The sequence below is a fragment of the Erithacus rubecula genome (genome assembly GCF_903797595.1).
Source record: "Erithacus rubecula genome assembly, chromosome: 8".
NCBI classification, from domain to species: domain Eukaryota; kingdom Metazoa; phylum Chordata; class Aves; order Passeriformes; family Muscicapidae; genus Erithacus; species Erithacus rubecula.
In genome coordinates this window covers 28,692,851-28,708,869 of record NC_136659.1, presented here as the reverse complement: position 1 = coordinate 28,708,869, position 16,019 = coordinate 28,692,851, and the positions used below count along the sequence as shown (strand labels likewise).

The 16,019-nt window shown below is 46.9% G+C and overlaps 1 protein-coding gene across 2 annotated transcripts; it reads left to right on the top strand.

The window, feature by feature from the left end:
* The first annotated feature begins 811 nt into the window (after positions 1-811).
* MARCO (macrophage receptor with collagenous structure) lies at positions 812-10,401 on the top strand. 2 transcript variants are annotated; one of them, XM_079311672.1, is made up of 15 exons: positions 812-985; positions 2,889-2,990; positions 3,426-3,662; positions 3,807-3,842; positions 4,729-4,764; positions 5,129-5,236; positions 6,492-6,599; positions 6,691-6,735; positions 7,255-7,353; positions 7,441-7,494; positions 7,965-8,009; positions 8,153-8,260; positions 9,045-9,086; positions 9,403-9,579; positions 9,849-10,401. In XM_079311672.1, exons 1-15 carry the CDS (start codon positions 847-849, stop codon positions 9,977-9,979), a joined length of 1,467 nt encoding a protein of 488 aa, XP_079167798.1. In that variant the 5' UTR covers positions 812-846; the 3' UTR covers positions 9,980-10,401. The 2 variants fall into 2 exon arrangements, with proteins under 2 accessions (XP_079167798.1, XP_079167799.1); XM_079311673.1 differs by lacking the exon at positions 812-985 and adding an exon at positions 1,658-1,881.
* Positions 10,402-16,019: the final 5,618 nt, after the last annotated feature.

The window sequence follows — 16,019 nt, the reverse complement described above, 5'->3', positions numbered from 1 at the left end:
CCCCCCAAAAGTGGAGAATTGGACTTCAAAACCCGAAGCACTGCAGTTCAGGGCTGTCACAATCGATGGAGTCAGCCCCTGTTTTTACACCCCTCCCAGCTGGGCTGCTGACGGTGGCATGGCCACAGCATGACCATGAATCATCTGAAAACTTATCCCTGAGTTTGTCTCTCAGGGAAGGAGGGCACAAAGATCTCATTGCAACTTTTGTCTTTAGGCAGGCTTTTTAGAACTATGTCTGCCAGTTTATCTTTAATACTTTGGAATCAAATGGGTTTGACTAGAAGTATTATTAAAAGCCTCTCTGCTGTAAATCTGCTCCCTGCATGCACCTGAATCACATCCATCCCTATAAACACCCACTTGGCAGCACAAGCACAGTCATTCCCAGCTCATCACCCAGCAAGAGCAGAGGCTCCAGGCTTGTGCTGAGTGGTGAGCTGAACCACCAGAACCGTCAGAAACGGGCTGGAGATGAGCCCTGGCTCAGCTGGTTGGTGGTCACCTCTCGAGCTTCCCTAATCCAAGGGGATATCTGAGACCTTCACAACTCCTACACATTCCTAGCAGAATGTTTAAAACTAGAGGATTCCTCTTCCCTCCTGCTGGTGACAAAGCAGGCCACAGCTGCACGAGCACGTTTGAAAGGAGAACACAGAAGCAGTTTCAAAAACCCCCGTGTGTTTGTGGTTCAAGCCTTTCAGCAGTTTGTGCATCAGGGGCAGAACAGAGGGCTTCACTCTGCGCTCTCAGGGTGAGGGGATCCAGCTCATCCCCACCTGGAGATTTGCACACTGGATTCACCCCATGGCCCAGCAGAGCAGCGAGGAGGCAGCAGCCCCCGGGATGAGCAGAGAGCAGGCCAGGAGCAGCCCGTGTGACAGTGACAGCCCGGCACCCCGCAGAGGGCAGGACCTGCTGCTGGCAGCCTGCAGGAGGAGGGCTCTGCCCAGCTCCTACCGACGGCTCCTGCCTGCGGGCTTGGGTGAGTCACCCTGCTTTGCACAGCCAAAATCAAACCCTGCACTAAGGAGATGTCAAAATGACAAATGCAAGGTCTCTACAGGAGGGGGGGTTGGCAGGGTGAGGGCAAAGAAATGGTGAAGAAGTAGGAATTGTGTCCATGGGTGTGAAAAACCCAGCAGGGAGGAAGGAGGAGCTGGAGAGACCTTGTCAAGGAGGCTACAAGTGTCTCTTCTCCAGATCATCCCAAACCCATTTGGGTCTCAGCCCATCCAACCATCATTAGCTTGTTTTCACAACCCCTCCTGATTCTTTGCCTCCTTGCACTTGAGTCCTGCAGAGTCCCTGAGGTGTCACCTTGGTGCACATTTCTGTGTGTTTCACTAGGAAAAAGTCCCAGCCTCCCCTCCCAGGAGAGGGATTGCCCAGCTAACATTGAACATGGAATATTCTTGGCTACATGAGGAGGTTTCTTTGTGTTAGAAACAAAATGCCCATCCCATGCCCAACTCCACCACAATGCAGAGATGCTGAATAGCTCCAGGTTGAAGATCATTCAGGACCCTGCCCAAGGCTCCTGGACTCCAGCTGAGCACGAGAGCAGCTCAACATCTTAGCTGTGGGATTTTTTGAGGAACTATTGACATTACCATATCAGAGTTCTCAGTAGTCTATAAAAGCTGAGCAGATAGGAAATGCATATCAGAAAGTGCATCAAATCAAGAGGCAGAGAGCAAGTACCTCCAGTTCTTTATTGTTTTTGTAATCTGACAAGGCTTTAGGTTAGCCACAAGAAATTTGTCATGAAAGTTAAAGACAAGTGTGGGGAAGACGGAAATTCAAGTGATATGAACTCTTTCAGTGTTTCAGAAAAGATTGGGTTTGCCTCACCTGCTATCACAACCTTTCAGATAAGTGGTAAGGTTTTGTTTTTTTATTCAATTGATTTATATTGATTTTATCTGGTCTAAAACAACACATTAAAATGAAATATTGCATATTAAATGTTTTTTGCAGTGATTTTGCTAGTAAAATAACTGCCATTTAAAAGTAGAAATATGTCAAACTAGCCAAAAGCTGATGCTGAGCATCAGAAAAAAAATTAGTTATTTTCCTGACTTAGAAAATGTCTAATTTTCTTGAGTAAGACTTTCATGCATAGCAGTTAAGATATTAAAATCAGCAGACTCAATAAAAAAATGTAAGTTTATGAATTTTTAGCTGAATATAAAAGCTTCATTGCTGACTAAGCCATTCTATTGTAAAGCCAATTAAAATACTGTACTTTTTTTTTTTAAATTAAGACTTTAAACTCCTGATTACATTACTTTGAAAAAACCCAAAAACTTCAATTGAGGGTAACTTACTGAATGTCTGACATAATTACCAATGCTTCTAAAATACTTTTTTTTTTTCTCCCTGAAGGTCAAAATTCAACAAAGCCATTTATTTCTTTTCCATTTGCTGGTAATGATTGGTTTTATGTCTTATGACTTGTTTCAATTTGTCGTGCAGTTCAGTTTATTATTTATTTTTCATTTATGTTGATGCATGCATGCATCACTGTTGAAATCACATGTATGCAGTGCTCTGGATAGAGAGGGAATTGCTTTGAGCAACCCTCTGAATGGCAGCCTGGGACAAATAAAAGTGATGGAAACAGGGAGTTTATTGATGCAGAAAGTTGGAAACCACCATACTCACACTGTTATGGAACACTGGATGGAACCAAGCTGGATAAATTAGCTCAGGAAAAGATGGCCAAGCAGATTGCAGGGGAACACAGGATCCTTGCTCTCACAGAGGGATCTCACTGCTCCACACTGCTGGAAATGATGTGGCCAAGCCTGAAAAGGCTGGGAGCAGGCAGAGCTTGAAGGGGAGAGATGTGGGAGAGTGTCTACCCTTCATGTCTTGGTTTTTAGAGCCTCGGAGCCAGAAAAAGGCGTCCACATGCTGTGTTAGGACAGCCCTGAGCACCTACCTGCTGCTGCTGACAGCTGGCCAGGGGCTGCTGATGTACCAAGGTAACAACACCCAGCAGGGTCTTGGCAGAGCACAGAGCTGAGCTGGGGGCTCCTGGGACATGGGAAATGAGCACATGGGGCACACAGGGCACAGAGCATGGATCATACAGGTCACACAGATCATACAGAGCACACAGGTCACACAGAGCACACAGATCTGACACCTCTGAGCTCCTCTGCACACCACCAGGCAGAGCAGCCACTGCAGGGACCAATTCCCCCTCCCTGTGAGAGTGTTCTGCATTTGCAAAAGCACTCCCAGCTGCACTCCTGGCTGCAGCAAGGACTGGCACATGAAAATCACCTCCCCGGGTCAAACAGGGTGGTCTTTATCCCCCAGTCCCCCCCAGGTGCTGAGGAACTGCTCTGCCAAACAACATTTCCCAGCCAGGCTGGGCAGTGAGTATTCCTTGCATGGGCTTTTTGTTTCCTCAGTATTTAAGATGCAGAGAGAGATATTGAAACTTCAAGAGCAAAATGCCTCCTATACAGAAGAGATTCTGCAGAGCTCCTTTGCCAACAATCTGGCCTTGTTGAGAAGCTCTGCTGGGAAGAGCTTTCTCATGAGACATGATGAAAACTGGAGGAGAAGCTTAGAAGAGGAAATCACCATAATTAAAAGCAACAATGCAAACCTGATGATGAGGATGAACAACATCACCTTGGTTGCAGGTATGGCTCTCCATGCTGGCTCTGCAGTGAGGAGACCTGGTGTCTCTGCAGCACTAGTGGGGCTCTAGCCTGTTCTATCCCATACTGCTGTGTTCCTCACTGACTGCTCACTACTGAAAAATATCCATCAAATATTTATTTCAGGGCCTCCTGGACCCAAAGGAGATTCTGGTCAACCAGGTATGTTGGTAAATGAGCCACAACTTCCTTTTCCTCTTCTTTATTTCATCTAAGAGACCCTAAGTGAGGATTTGGGATTTCAGTCTCCAGATCCTACCCAACCCCTGGTCATGAGGACACTGCTGTACCTTTCCACTGATCCTCCAGGAGCCTTGGCTAGCCCAAGTGCTCTCACAGAGGTTGATGCCCACCTGGCCCTTGGAAAACATTGGCACAGACTCAGGAATGAGCTGGGTGCAAGTTCTGCTCTCCACAGCCATGCACAGGCTGCTGCCCTGGGTACCTGGGGGTTTGGGTAGAACTACACCTGCCACAGGAGATAAATATCTCCAGACTGTGAGGATGCAACAAGTCCTGATCTAATGTTGGCTCCACTTTGAGCAGAAGTTGGACCAGGCAGCAGTTTCTATGATTCTGTGATGATGATCTAAGATGCAACCCTTGTTAGGTCAGGTCTGTAACTCATCCATCCCTACTTCTTGGCTACACTGATGAGATTTTCTGAAGTAAAAAAAAAAAAATAAAAAAATTGTGTTTTCATATCTTCCTGGCTGCACTTACGACATTGAAACAGCACCTCCTGCCAAGCAGTGTTATTACACATCAGAGCCCAATCATTCAGTGAGTTTTCATGAAAGATCTCCCCAATGGTCCCCATGAGCTGGGCTTGGCAGGAAGACAAGCTGGCCCCTGCCCAGCTGAGCACTCAGCTGAGCTCCAAGGACTTCACTCAAGTGGTTGTGCTGGTCCCTGCCAGCTGAAGATTGGCCTCACTGGTGACAGAAATTGTGTGAGCAAAGGATGATTTAAAAATCAGTCTCTTCTTCTTAGCCATTACTGTGAGTAGATGATGTGTGTCAGCTGATATATGTATTTTACATCCCAGGGTTACGGGGACCACCAGGGACAAAGGGAGACCAAGGTAAGGCTTTTCTGACACCTGAATTACTTCTGTAGTTGAACATAAAGTGGCTTTATGGATGATTTTATGAGCAATCTTGTCCTTAGCCAAGGTATAAGTGAGTAAGAATGTCATTGGAGTTGAAGGAAATAAACCTACGTAAAGCTAATGTGAGCAAAAGCAAAACTTAGCTGGAAAAAAAATCTTATTTTAAAAGTCAGTGTGCAAGAGTCACAATGGGCCAATTTCCCACTGTCACCAGCACCACTCTCAAGTGCACAGAGTGGAGTTTAGTTCATGCTCACAGCTGTGTGGACATCCTTCTGTTGCAGTGAGTACACATGGCACCTGATGAGGCATCAGAAAAATGGTGTTGTCCTTGCAGGTGCACATGGACCCCAGGGTGAGAAGGGGAGCAAAGGACCTCCTGGTCCTGCTGGCCCAAGTGGTGTTCCAGGAGTAAAAGGAGAAAAAGGAGAGATTGGGCTTCCAGGTAAGACTTCTTCACTACCTCAACATTTTTAATGTTCTCACACATATTTCTTTTAAAACTCATTGTACATAAAACACCAGAAAAAGTCTCCATAGGTCAGTACTTATAAAATCCAAGCAGCCCTGAGCATGGTTTGCCAGTCAGTGAGGGAGATGGATAAACAGGACACTTGACCTGATGTGAAGGGGTTTAATTTCATGTCATGCTTCAGCAAATTTCCCAAAGGAGGGCTGGGGAAAAGGGCCATGCAAAATGTTGACTCTGCACCATGGAAGTCTCTTTACAGAGTGACCTTTGTCTAATGAAAGCCACAGATATTCAATTATCAGCTTACTCCATATTGAAGCAGTGATGTTTGCAGGAGGATTTCCATGGTATAAAATAGTACAATATAATTTATATGCACAAGCATGTGGATGGTAGTCCTCATTTTAGTGTAACCTCTTTCTGAGAGCTTTATATCTTACATAAGCCTGGCTTTATACACCTGGAGTAGAAGAGTTCAGCAATGTTTCTCCCATGTAACATGCATTATGGATAGCTGTGGTCTCACATGGGCTGAGAGCAGGAGAGGAAGAGAAAGCAGGTGATGTGTGTGGTGCAGAGCAGGGAGGACAGCTGGACAGGTTAATAAGAGCTTCCTCAGATCTTCCATCAGATCCTGAATGCCCCAATGCTCTCATTAGTACAAGATACTCCAGAAGAGAAGAGTGATTGCAGGAGGAATACCAAAAGGCAAGAACTTTGGGATAGTTGTAGAGCAGAAAGGTGAAGGAGAAGTCTTCAAAAGAGGCACTTGCAAGTAATTCAGCTCTTTTGGAGCATGCTGATCACCCATTCAGAGAAGAGAAGGTTAAGGGGAGATGAGAGAACTCTCTGGAAGCACAGGAGTGGAATGTGCTGCCCTGTGTCTAGCAGAAGGGAGGCCTTCAGACTGCAGTAAGGGAGATTTAACCAGAGCAGAAAACATTCCAGCAACAGGGGGAGTTTGGGGAGTAGATTGGAGAGGTGTCACTGCAAGCTTTAAACAGCATTCCAGACAAACATCTGTCCAGAGAGGCTGTCAGAGCCAGGGGTGGATCAGAGAGACCAGCTCTGTCCTCCTACAGCTTATGGTGACAATGTCACTGAATGGTAAATGCAGGTGTGAGGCCAAATCTTGTACTGGTGTGCCCAGACAGAGATGCTCCACAGACTGCAGGGACAATAAATCTGGATTTTTGAATTTACACGTGTGTGCTGTGCTGTTTGACAGGTCCCCAAGGACAGAAGGGTGACATGGGCAGGAAGGGAGACCCTGGGCCCCAGGGACCCGTGGGTGCAGAGGGAGTGCGTGGATTCCCAGGACTGCCAGGTTCTGAAGGTGAGTGCAGAGGACACAGTGGAACAGGGTGCAGGACTGCCCCAGCTGGGGCTGGTGAGCTCTTAGCACTGATGCCAGGGTATCATTGCAGGTAGCCCGGGCAAGCCTGGACCTCCTGGGCCAAAAGGAGAGGCAGGTAAGCAGTGCAGAAGGTGCAGCTTCTTCTGGATATAATCTCTTTTATATGGTGTTCCATGACAAGGAAAACTGCAACTGGTCTAGATCCCAACATGGGTGAGAGATGACGATGATTAGAGGAAGAAACCTTGCCAACAATTCAATGCCAGCCAACCCATCCAACAGCCTTGGCTGTCTCTTCTGGGCCCCTCTCACTGCAGAACCTGAGAGGGGAAGAAGGGCCATGCCCTCCTTCCTGATGGGTGTGCACACACAAGGGCAGAAGTGGGCTGCTCTTTCAGGACAGAACTTGTGCATTTCAAGGCTGGCAGTCAGCCAGGACCTGATTCCACACAGCCTTTCACTCCAGACCATCCCTCACTGCACTGCTAAGGTTAGCACTGCCAGGATTGCAATTTGGAGACATTTGCCTTCATAGGCTCAACTCAGTGTACAGGGGCTGGTGATAGAGCTGTCTTTTAATCAGCCTCATGTGTTGTGTTATATTTCATTTGTGCTGCTTTCACTCCACCTCAAGGTGCAGCTGGACAGCGTGGCCCTGCTGGAAGCCCTGGCCTGGATGGCAGACCTGGTCAGAAAGGGGAGAAGGGGGAGCAGGGCCCCAAAGGGAGCCCAGGTACAGCCCTGCTCAACCTAGCACTCACTGACCTCCTACTCTGGCCTCGCTTGGGCTTCACCCTCACTGATTTCTTTTTGATTTTAGGAGCACAAGGCACTGTTGGGCTCAAAGGTGAACAGGGAGAACGAGGAATAGCAGGTAAAGGAGAATAAAACAGGTTTGGGGTCAACAATACACATCAGAAAAGGAGCTACACCACCCAGAGGAGATTTCTTGAGTCTTCTTCTTGGACCCCCAATGCATGCCAGGATGCCATGGCACTCCTGGGGCTCTGCTGTGGGCTGACTATTCACCAGAGGGCTGTTTCTGCCATCTGTAGTATGTGTGAGGGGCTGATGGTACCTGAATTTTGGTATAAAATGAAAATGCACAAAGAATCAGTTTAAGATGAATTTCAGGAGATGTTTCTCCACTGCCTGTATTTTCTTTTTCGACATGGTCTGCACTGAGTATGTGAAATAAGACACCTGATTCAGAAACAGATGTTTATGGTGTACACCAACACTAGACGAGCTAAAATAAATTGTAAATACTAATTTTTTAAATGTATAAACATCAGCTATATAACGTTTGTTTGTTTGTTTGTTTGTTTGTTTTTATGCTCTTAGGACCTCCAGGGCCAATGGGAACAAAGGGAGACAGGGGCGTACCAGGTAAACTCTTATAATGTGATTTATTCTGATGATGCAAAGAACTTCAGGTGCCACATTCCAGTGTTCTGCACCAATGTGAAATGTTTTTCATGTCCTTTCCCTGGGAAGGGAAAAAGGCAATGACTTTTTTGCTTTCCTCCCAGGCATCCCAGGCTCAGCTGGTCAAAAAGGAGCCAAGGGGGATTTTGGCTCTCGGGGTCTGAAAGGAGAGCCAGGACTCAAAGGAGCCAAGGGAGAGCCTGGATTTTCTGGTAAGGCTCTTTGGCACAGGGGCTGTAGAGCTGATGGCAGATTGGATTCGGGACTGTAGATCACAGACCAACAAAAGCTGCACTGGGGTGTGTTTCCAGAGCAGGAACTCAACAGACAGGTCAGCCTTCCCAGCAGAGAATGAGCAGGAATTGTACACCCTGGGAGGTGTGCTAAAAGACATGCAAGTACACAGAGGCATCAGATTTTCTCAAATCAGGGATTTCACAGAAAACCAGAACAACTCATGTTCCTCTTTGCTTTGTTCAGAGACATCAAAGACACCCATGGGATAAATCCCATGTACACACAGCACTCAGGAACATGGAAGAGTGAAGCTATGGGAAACAACAGCGACGCTCTTTAACAACATCTTACTAGCTGCAGGACACAAAAGTTGTTCAAAAGGGCCAACATACAGCTACTCTCCATCCTTAACCCCCTTACCTTCCCATCACAGAATGTTAAAAAAAAAAAGACCTGTAGTAAATAAATAAACAAACAAACAACAACAAAAACACATTTCCCACAAGTGAATGAATAAATGAATATATGGGATTTTGAAAGTGACCCTTTTCTGGGTCACACATTGGGAATGTTTTGCTGTATGTCATCCTACTTTTCCAGCCATATTTCTTTTACATACCCTTAGTCACTTCAGAGTGTTCATTTTCTACAAGGGGAGGAGTCTGCACATCTCTAACTCACACAAGTATTCAGAACTAGATAATAACTACATTTTTCCACAAGCAACTGTCAAATGTCTGCTTTTCTAATTTGGAACAGGTTTGAAAGGAGAGAAAGGGAGCAAAGGTGAAAAAGGAGGAGGTACTGGACTTTTACTTCTTCTCTCACTTGCCCTTAGGTATCAGAGCTCCCTGGGATCAGGAGCAAAATACCCCTCTGCTCACACTGGTCAACCCACTGCACAGCTAACAGGAGTCTGTGCTTTGAGCTGCAGCCTGGTGTCTTCAAACGCAGGGAGGGGCTTTGGATAGTTTGGATTTGAGCTGCCAGTAACTCTGGTCCCACCCTGGAGCTGGGAACATCCCCCTGCTTTGGGTGGTCGCTGCTTCTGTCTGTCAATGTCTTTTTCCTTATGCCTGCACCAGCCCTGGAGTTACTGTCTCCTCTGAACCCCCAGGTGGCCTCAGTAATTTTATCCGAATCGTGGGAGGAGACAGGAGGGGCCGAGTGGAAATCTTCCACAAGGGCTCCTGGGGCACAATCTGCGACGATGGCTGGAGCCCCCGGGAGAGCGCCGTGGTGTGCCGGATGCTGGGCTTCAACCGCGCCGTCTCCTCCTTCACCGCCCCGCCAGGTGAGGCCACAGCACCTGGCAGCCCTGCAGGCCTGCCAGGGGTCACACAGCCACAAATACCACAGCAAGGTCACCCACGCCAGCAGCCAGTGGGATCCTCAGCAGGGCAGCTCCTTCCTCTTGGGATGGGGAGCTCTATGCCACTTGCTGCTTGAACCGTGCCCAAATGATGGATTTCCAACAACCCAACACTGGGCTCCCTTTAGAAAAGAGAAGCATATTCCCCTTTCTCCTGTCCAACAGGTTTTTGTTTGTTTAATCTTCCAAAGGTACTGGACAAATTTGGCTTGATGATGTGAGTTGCCAGGGGACTGAAATTACAATTATGGACTGCAGGAAGCGCGACTGGGGTTCACACAACTGCAACCACGGCGAGGATGTTGGGGTGGAGTGTGTTTGATGGGACACCATCAACAGTGTCCTGGGAGCTGCTGCTGCCTCTGCTCTCCATGGAGCTCTTCTTCATGATGCAAACCCAATTTCGTCAGGCTGTGCTTTTGTGCCTCTTTACTGGATCATAAAAATATTGACAAAGAAAGTTGGATTTGCCACAAATCAATAACAGTTGTGAGACCCACAGGTAACCTGACCCATCCCAGCTGTCACAAAACAACTGGAGCTCAGGCATGTGAGCCAGTTCACAGCTTTTCCAGCTACCTGACATCAGCTCATCTGCAGGAGCTCACACGTGTGTGACCTCTAAGTCCACATGGGAGGGGATGGTCTACGTTAGCTTAGTGCAGTAGGAGAATAGGATCAGTGTGCAGAAACCTGCACTTACTGCAGCTGAGCTGGATAGTCCATCTTCATCACAGTACAGTTGTGAACCTGAGCTTAAAACCCCCAGGGAAGTGCATACACCCAAGAAAGCAGATGCTCAGAAATCTTCAGATGATCTCTCTGGCATGCAGATATAAATATTCTTCAGTTATGATGCAGATCACACATTAAAGTGCAAAAATAAGTGCCTGGGATCTAGATGCCATACCACCCTGATTCAGCACAGCACTTGTTTTTGACCTTAGCTAAGTCCCTTGCCTTCTCTGTCAGTGTTTCCTAAGCTGTCTCCAGGAGCAATACCCCTTGCTTACCTGGTGTATAAAGCTAAGCTTTTAGAAATTAGATGCTCCAGTAAAGCAAAATGATAACAAATAAAAAATACAGCAAAGCATGAATAAGCTATCGATTGGTGTTAAAAATAACTAACTAACTAAATAAATAAATAAATGCTGGAATAGACAAAGAAATACAATTATACACGCACACCTGTAGATATTAGGGAGAAAATATTGAACTGGGCTTTCCTGGATTCGATGCGTTTTACGTTCAATAAAGAAAGGTCTCCCTGCAAGGACAAGCGCTGGACACATCCCGAGGGGATGCGGTGCGAGCTGCGGGATGAGCCGCGGGCAGCGCGCCTGGACCCATCCATGGGCTGCATCCCCGGCATCGCTCCCGCCCGGCGGAGCCCGCTGCTCTCAGCTGCTCCTTGCCGGCACTAAGGGGAGCTCAAGGGCCGCCGCCGCTGCGGGAGAGCCGGGCATCGCCGGAGCTGCCCCTGCCCTTCCCCTGCCCCTGCCCTTCCCCTGCCCCTGCCCTTCCCCTTCCCCTGCCCCTGCCCTTCCCCTTCCCCTGCCCCTGCTCCTGCCCCTGCCCCTGCTCCTGCCCCTGCCCTTCCCCTGCCCCTGCCCCTGCCCTTCCCCTTCCCCTTCCCCTGCCCCTGCTCCTTCCCCTTCCCTTGCCCCTGTCCCTGTCCCTGCCCTTTCCCCTGCTCCTGCCCCTTCCCTTTCCCCTGTCCCTGCCCTTTCCCCTGCTCCTGCTCCTGTCCATGTCCCTGTCCCTTTCACCTGCTCCTGCCCCTTCCCTTTCCCCTTCCCTTTCCCCTTCCCTTCCCTTCCCTTCCCTTCCCTTCCCTTCCCTTCCCTTCCCTTCCCTTCCCTTCCCTTCCCTTCCCTTCCCTTCCCTTCCCTTCCCTTCCCTTCCCTTCCCTTCCCTTCCCTTCCCTTCCCTTCCCTTCCCTTCCCTTCCCCTGCCATTTCCCCTGCCCCTGCCTCCTCGGCTTTCCCTTCCCCTACACCAAATGGATTTAGGTCTGTGATGCAGCCTCTTGTGCCTGATGGTTTGAGAGAGATTGCTGGGCGGCTGTGACACTTGTACAGGTTTTGCTCCCCACTCTTTAATAGCTAGAAACTTGATTTTCAAGGCAAATTCTCAGATTTTGCCAGCATGTCGGAGGTGTCCCTGTGGAGAGACTGCTGCACAGCTCATGTCCAGCCTCACCCCTGTGGGGGCAGGACACAAATCCCAGCAGTGTGTTTGGAGCCTGAAGCTCAGCACTGGGATCCCTATGCAGCAGGTCTGGAGGGCACTCATGCCCCACATGTTCACTTCTCCAGTCTAAGAGAAGTGGGGAGGAAGAGTGCCAAAGGTCACCATGAGATGATTGGTGAGCAACAAAAAAAAAATCCTTTTGCATCTACAGAAAGGGGTAGCCCTGAGATTTGTAGGTTGGTTTGCAGGACCACACCCTCTCCCTCCCAAATACCCAGCTCCACTATTGCACCCCAGCTTCAGTCTCCCAGCCATCCTGCAGTGCCCTGAAAAGCTGCCTGTGACAGCTAACGAGGAGTGGTACAGCTTTGCTTATCATTCATGCCCAGCACCAATTAAAAAGACTTAGTTAAGCAAAATGCAATTACATTGTCATGGATAAAAGGAATACAATTAATTAAAATGGAACACTTTCCCTTAGGAATGGTGTTATTTCCAGATGCTCCCATCCCCGTCCCTCACCATTCCTCGTGATCTGAACACATTTGGGATGCATTGGGGTTTTTTGGGTAGTTTTGTCCCATCTTGCTGGATCATGTGTGTTTATGAGGTAAGCGAGCAAAGACCCTTGAGGACACAAATCTTTTCTGGAGCCCTAAAACAGCATTTCCATTGTATCTGACACTACCTTTCCAAGAAGTTGAACATTTCATAGAGGCTATCAGGTGCCAAGCTAAGAGCTTTCTCCTTTTGGGGAGAAAACTAAGCCTTCTGTCATCTCTGAAGGAATGGGGAACAGCCAGACACTGTGGGATATGTGTGTGGCTGGAAGGATTTTCCAAAATTCACAGGGAAGCAACTGAAGTGAGGTTTCCCATCTCAAGCCCCATGGGAAGGGAGAGAAGCTGAAGAGCAAAGCGTTTACCAGCTAAAAGCCAGTTCTCCAGGGTTCCAAAGCCTGAATGCATCATAAGACACCTTCTTGGCAAAATTATAGATTATTCCAGCTGCAAAAGTAAAAAGGCAATTTATGCATTTAAGACATATTAAAATATGCAATAAAGGAATTAGTTTTCTATATTACATTCATATGACAGACAGGTAATAACTTTAATACACATGCAGGCTACATCTAAAGCTTAAACTCCTCATATCATAGATAGGTCAATAATTGTATTTTCATCCTTCTCTTCTGAAGTCTTCTGATGTTTTAGATCACATATCCATCCACAAATCTGCCAGCACATTTCCTCGTTTTTTCTGTTAAACATCACAGTGGAGGGCAGCATCTGGTCTCAAAACCCTAAGACTTTTTTCTGTCTCACTTGGTGTCAGAACAGGTCAGGTTTTGCTTGGTTAACTCTTCCCACCAGCATGGTCCAGCAAAGGCCCAACCATCCATCTAGTGCAGGACACAAGCCCAAAGTGAAAATGTTTCTGACCCTGCAAAGGAGCCAGTTTGGTTCTCACAGGTGCTGGCACAAAGCTGGACCATGCATGGATGCAGGCAGCTGCTCTGCTGTAACACCGAGCTGATTTTAACCCAAAGTGCTTAAACAAACTGTTAATGGTAGCTCCAAGTGATTATCCATTTATTTCAGTATTTGTCTTTTTCAAATGTGACCTAAAATCTATAAGTAATTAGTTATTGTACAGGCTACGGTATTGCAAAATGCTTCCCTTCATTTTTTATTCCGACTCTGAACTATAATTCCAAAATCATTCCAGTCACACCAGCCTTCAAAGGTCTAAATGGGGAGGAAGGGGGGCTAACTCCTTAGTATTTTTGAGACTTACAAGAATATTTGAGGATTTTCTGGGGATTCAGTGCGAGATGAAAAAAAAAAAGAGTTTTGCAGGCAAACAGAGAAATTTATGCTTCAAGTTCAAAAGGAAAGACACATCCAAATAGAGAAAGATTTAAATGCTAAAATGATAAATAAACATTGCTATTCAACAATGGTCTTTGTCTTTTGAGTCCTAGGTTAAAACTACTTCACAGGGACTATAAATGCTCATTACTCTCCTTTGTTGGAGCTAAATGAATTTTAACCACAGAAGTTCCAGAGTGAACTGAAGAAAAATTGCCTCCTAAAACTCCTCCCAAGGCACCTAGATACCCCAGCAGAGGTAAGCAGGAGAGGACTTTGGGAGCTGTTAAATAAGGTGAATAAGAAAATAGCATACAAATTGCATTTATTCCACTGGTGATGTTTTGCATAAATGCTAACAAATAAATGCTAACAAATCAGTGGTGCTGTGGAGGTGCTGGTTCCACACCAACCAGGCATCAGCAGCAAAAGGATGCACAGTTCTGCAATGACCTTGCCTTAGGAAATCCCAGTGGAGCCAGGGGATTCAGAGGCTTTCAGGCTCAGGCCATAAATCACTCAAGATATGAATTACTGCCATATTAGAGCAGATTCATAACTGTAATTTTAGATAAATACACAATTAGTGTGATCTCCTCTGATAACATGCCAACAGGAAAAAAAAAAAAGTCGCCTCCTACTAAGCAGAGTAACTATTCAAAGGAACTGCAGCAAACTTTCACAGATGTTGAGGCCAGCAGGACCACTGTAATAATCCCATCTGATCTTCTGCATGGTGCAGGGCAGGAAAACTCCCCCAGGGATTTCTACATCATTTTGAAACTGCAGCTTGTTTTCTAGGAAGGTGCCTTACCTTGGTTGAAAGTTTTCTGAAAGCAGAGAAAATATTCCTTAAAAACCCACAATATTCTTGCCTCATTAATTGATATTAATTAATGTGCCAGCTCTCTCCCAGTGACTCCACTCCCAACCTGTGCTGGGACACCAGGGCCCAGCTGAGGTCCCTGAACCACCGAGTGCTCTTGCCTGAAGTCCACTCAGACAAGGCCTAAAAGATTAAATAAGTTTTCCCTAATACAATTAACTTCACCTGGCAGAGACAAGCCCACAACCAGGTTTTAGAAGAGCTACTTACTGTTCCAAGCAGGCAGCACACCTCTAAAGGGATGCTAATGCCCTTGCCAGAGCTCAGAGAAATGAGGAATGTGCAGCACATGCCAAGATCAAACCAGAGGTGACCTTGACAGTTTTATTTCTGCTCAGCATCTGAAAGGGTATTTCTGGAAGGCTTTTGCCCTAATAGCTGTGGCTCATGTGAACACTGTGACTCTGCTTTTGCAGTTGCTCTGATTTTAAAGGAGGAGTTTGACTCTAGAGAGCAGCGATAGAAGGAGCTCGTTGGGATTAGAAGGGTCTCAGCACACTTCTGAGGCCCTCAAACTCTTTTCTGGGTGGAAATGAGATCAGACTAAACTAAAGTGGCACTGTTTGCATGAGCAACAGCTAATCCAAATTACCCAGGGCTGAGAGTTGAGGATCCCAGGGCTAAAAGAACAAGGGTGTTTTTTTCCACACATGGGTAAAGGCTGTTGACTCAACTTGCAGGGCTATAAAATTTCTCCAGTAACAAGCAGGGACAGACTCCTACAGCAATGCTGCAGGGAAGGGAAATACCCTGTCTCTGAAAATCCACTTATTTCAACCAGACTGAAGGAGCTGCACAAGACTATAAATGGATCTGGCTGTAGTTAAGGGGCAGATGAGAGAAGGAAGAGCATCCTTTGCTTCTCCTGTGTTTTTACTTCAAAACTGTAAGCTTAAGAGTGAGGAACTCACCTGCTTCCAGTTTATTTTCTTTAGAAGCCTTTTTGAGTCCCCTCATGCAAACTGGCATGAAAGACACACTATGCCCAGTGTTCTGACACATTCTGACTTTACACATCATAGACTGGGAAACGTGAAAAAAGTCACTTTTTCAACATTTTCTTTTGTTGCTCCCGGATGCACAGTGCCACTTCCCATTACAGGCCAGCATGTCAGTTGTGACCCACTCAGGGGAGACAGGCTGTGACCCTGTGGGACAGGCTCAGCACACTGAGGATGTGAGGGTAAAATGCACAGTCCTCAGTAAAGATGTGGGGCCCAGCTCAGTGAGGGGTCCTGAGCCATGAGGCTGAAGCAGAAGGCCTCCAAGCATCAGCCAGCATGGGAGATGAAGCAGAGACTTGTGACCTTGGTCACATCTGCAGCTGGTATAAATCAACATCACTCTGTTGAAAACTTGAGAAATACATGGATTTGTTTCTGCTGATAATTTAGCCCTATTTTTTTTTTTTT

What these genes read in the sequence shown, in the direction of transcription:
- MARCO (XM_079311672.1), top strand. Translation starts at nt 847, where the DNA reads ATGAGCAGAGAGCAGGCCAGGAGCAGCCCGTGTGACAGTGACAGCCCG. An exon ending in AGGAGATTCTGGTCAACCAG is followed by an intron (nt 3,843 to 4,728) that starts GTATGTTGGTAA and finishes TTTACATCCCAG; the next exon opens with GGTTACGGGGACCACCAGGG. An exon ending in GGGAGAACGAGGAATAGCAG is followed by an intron (nt 7,495 to 7,964) that starts GTAAAGGAGAAT and finishes TTATGCTCTTAG; the next exon opens with GACCTCCAGGGCCAATGGGA.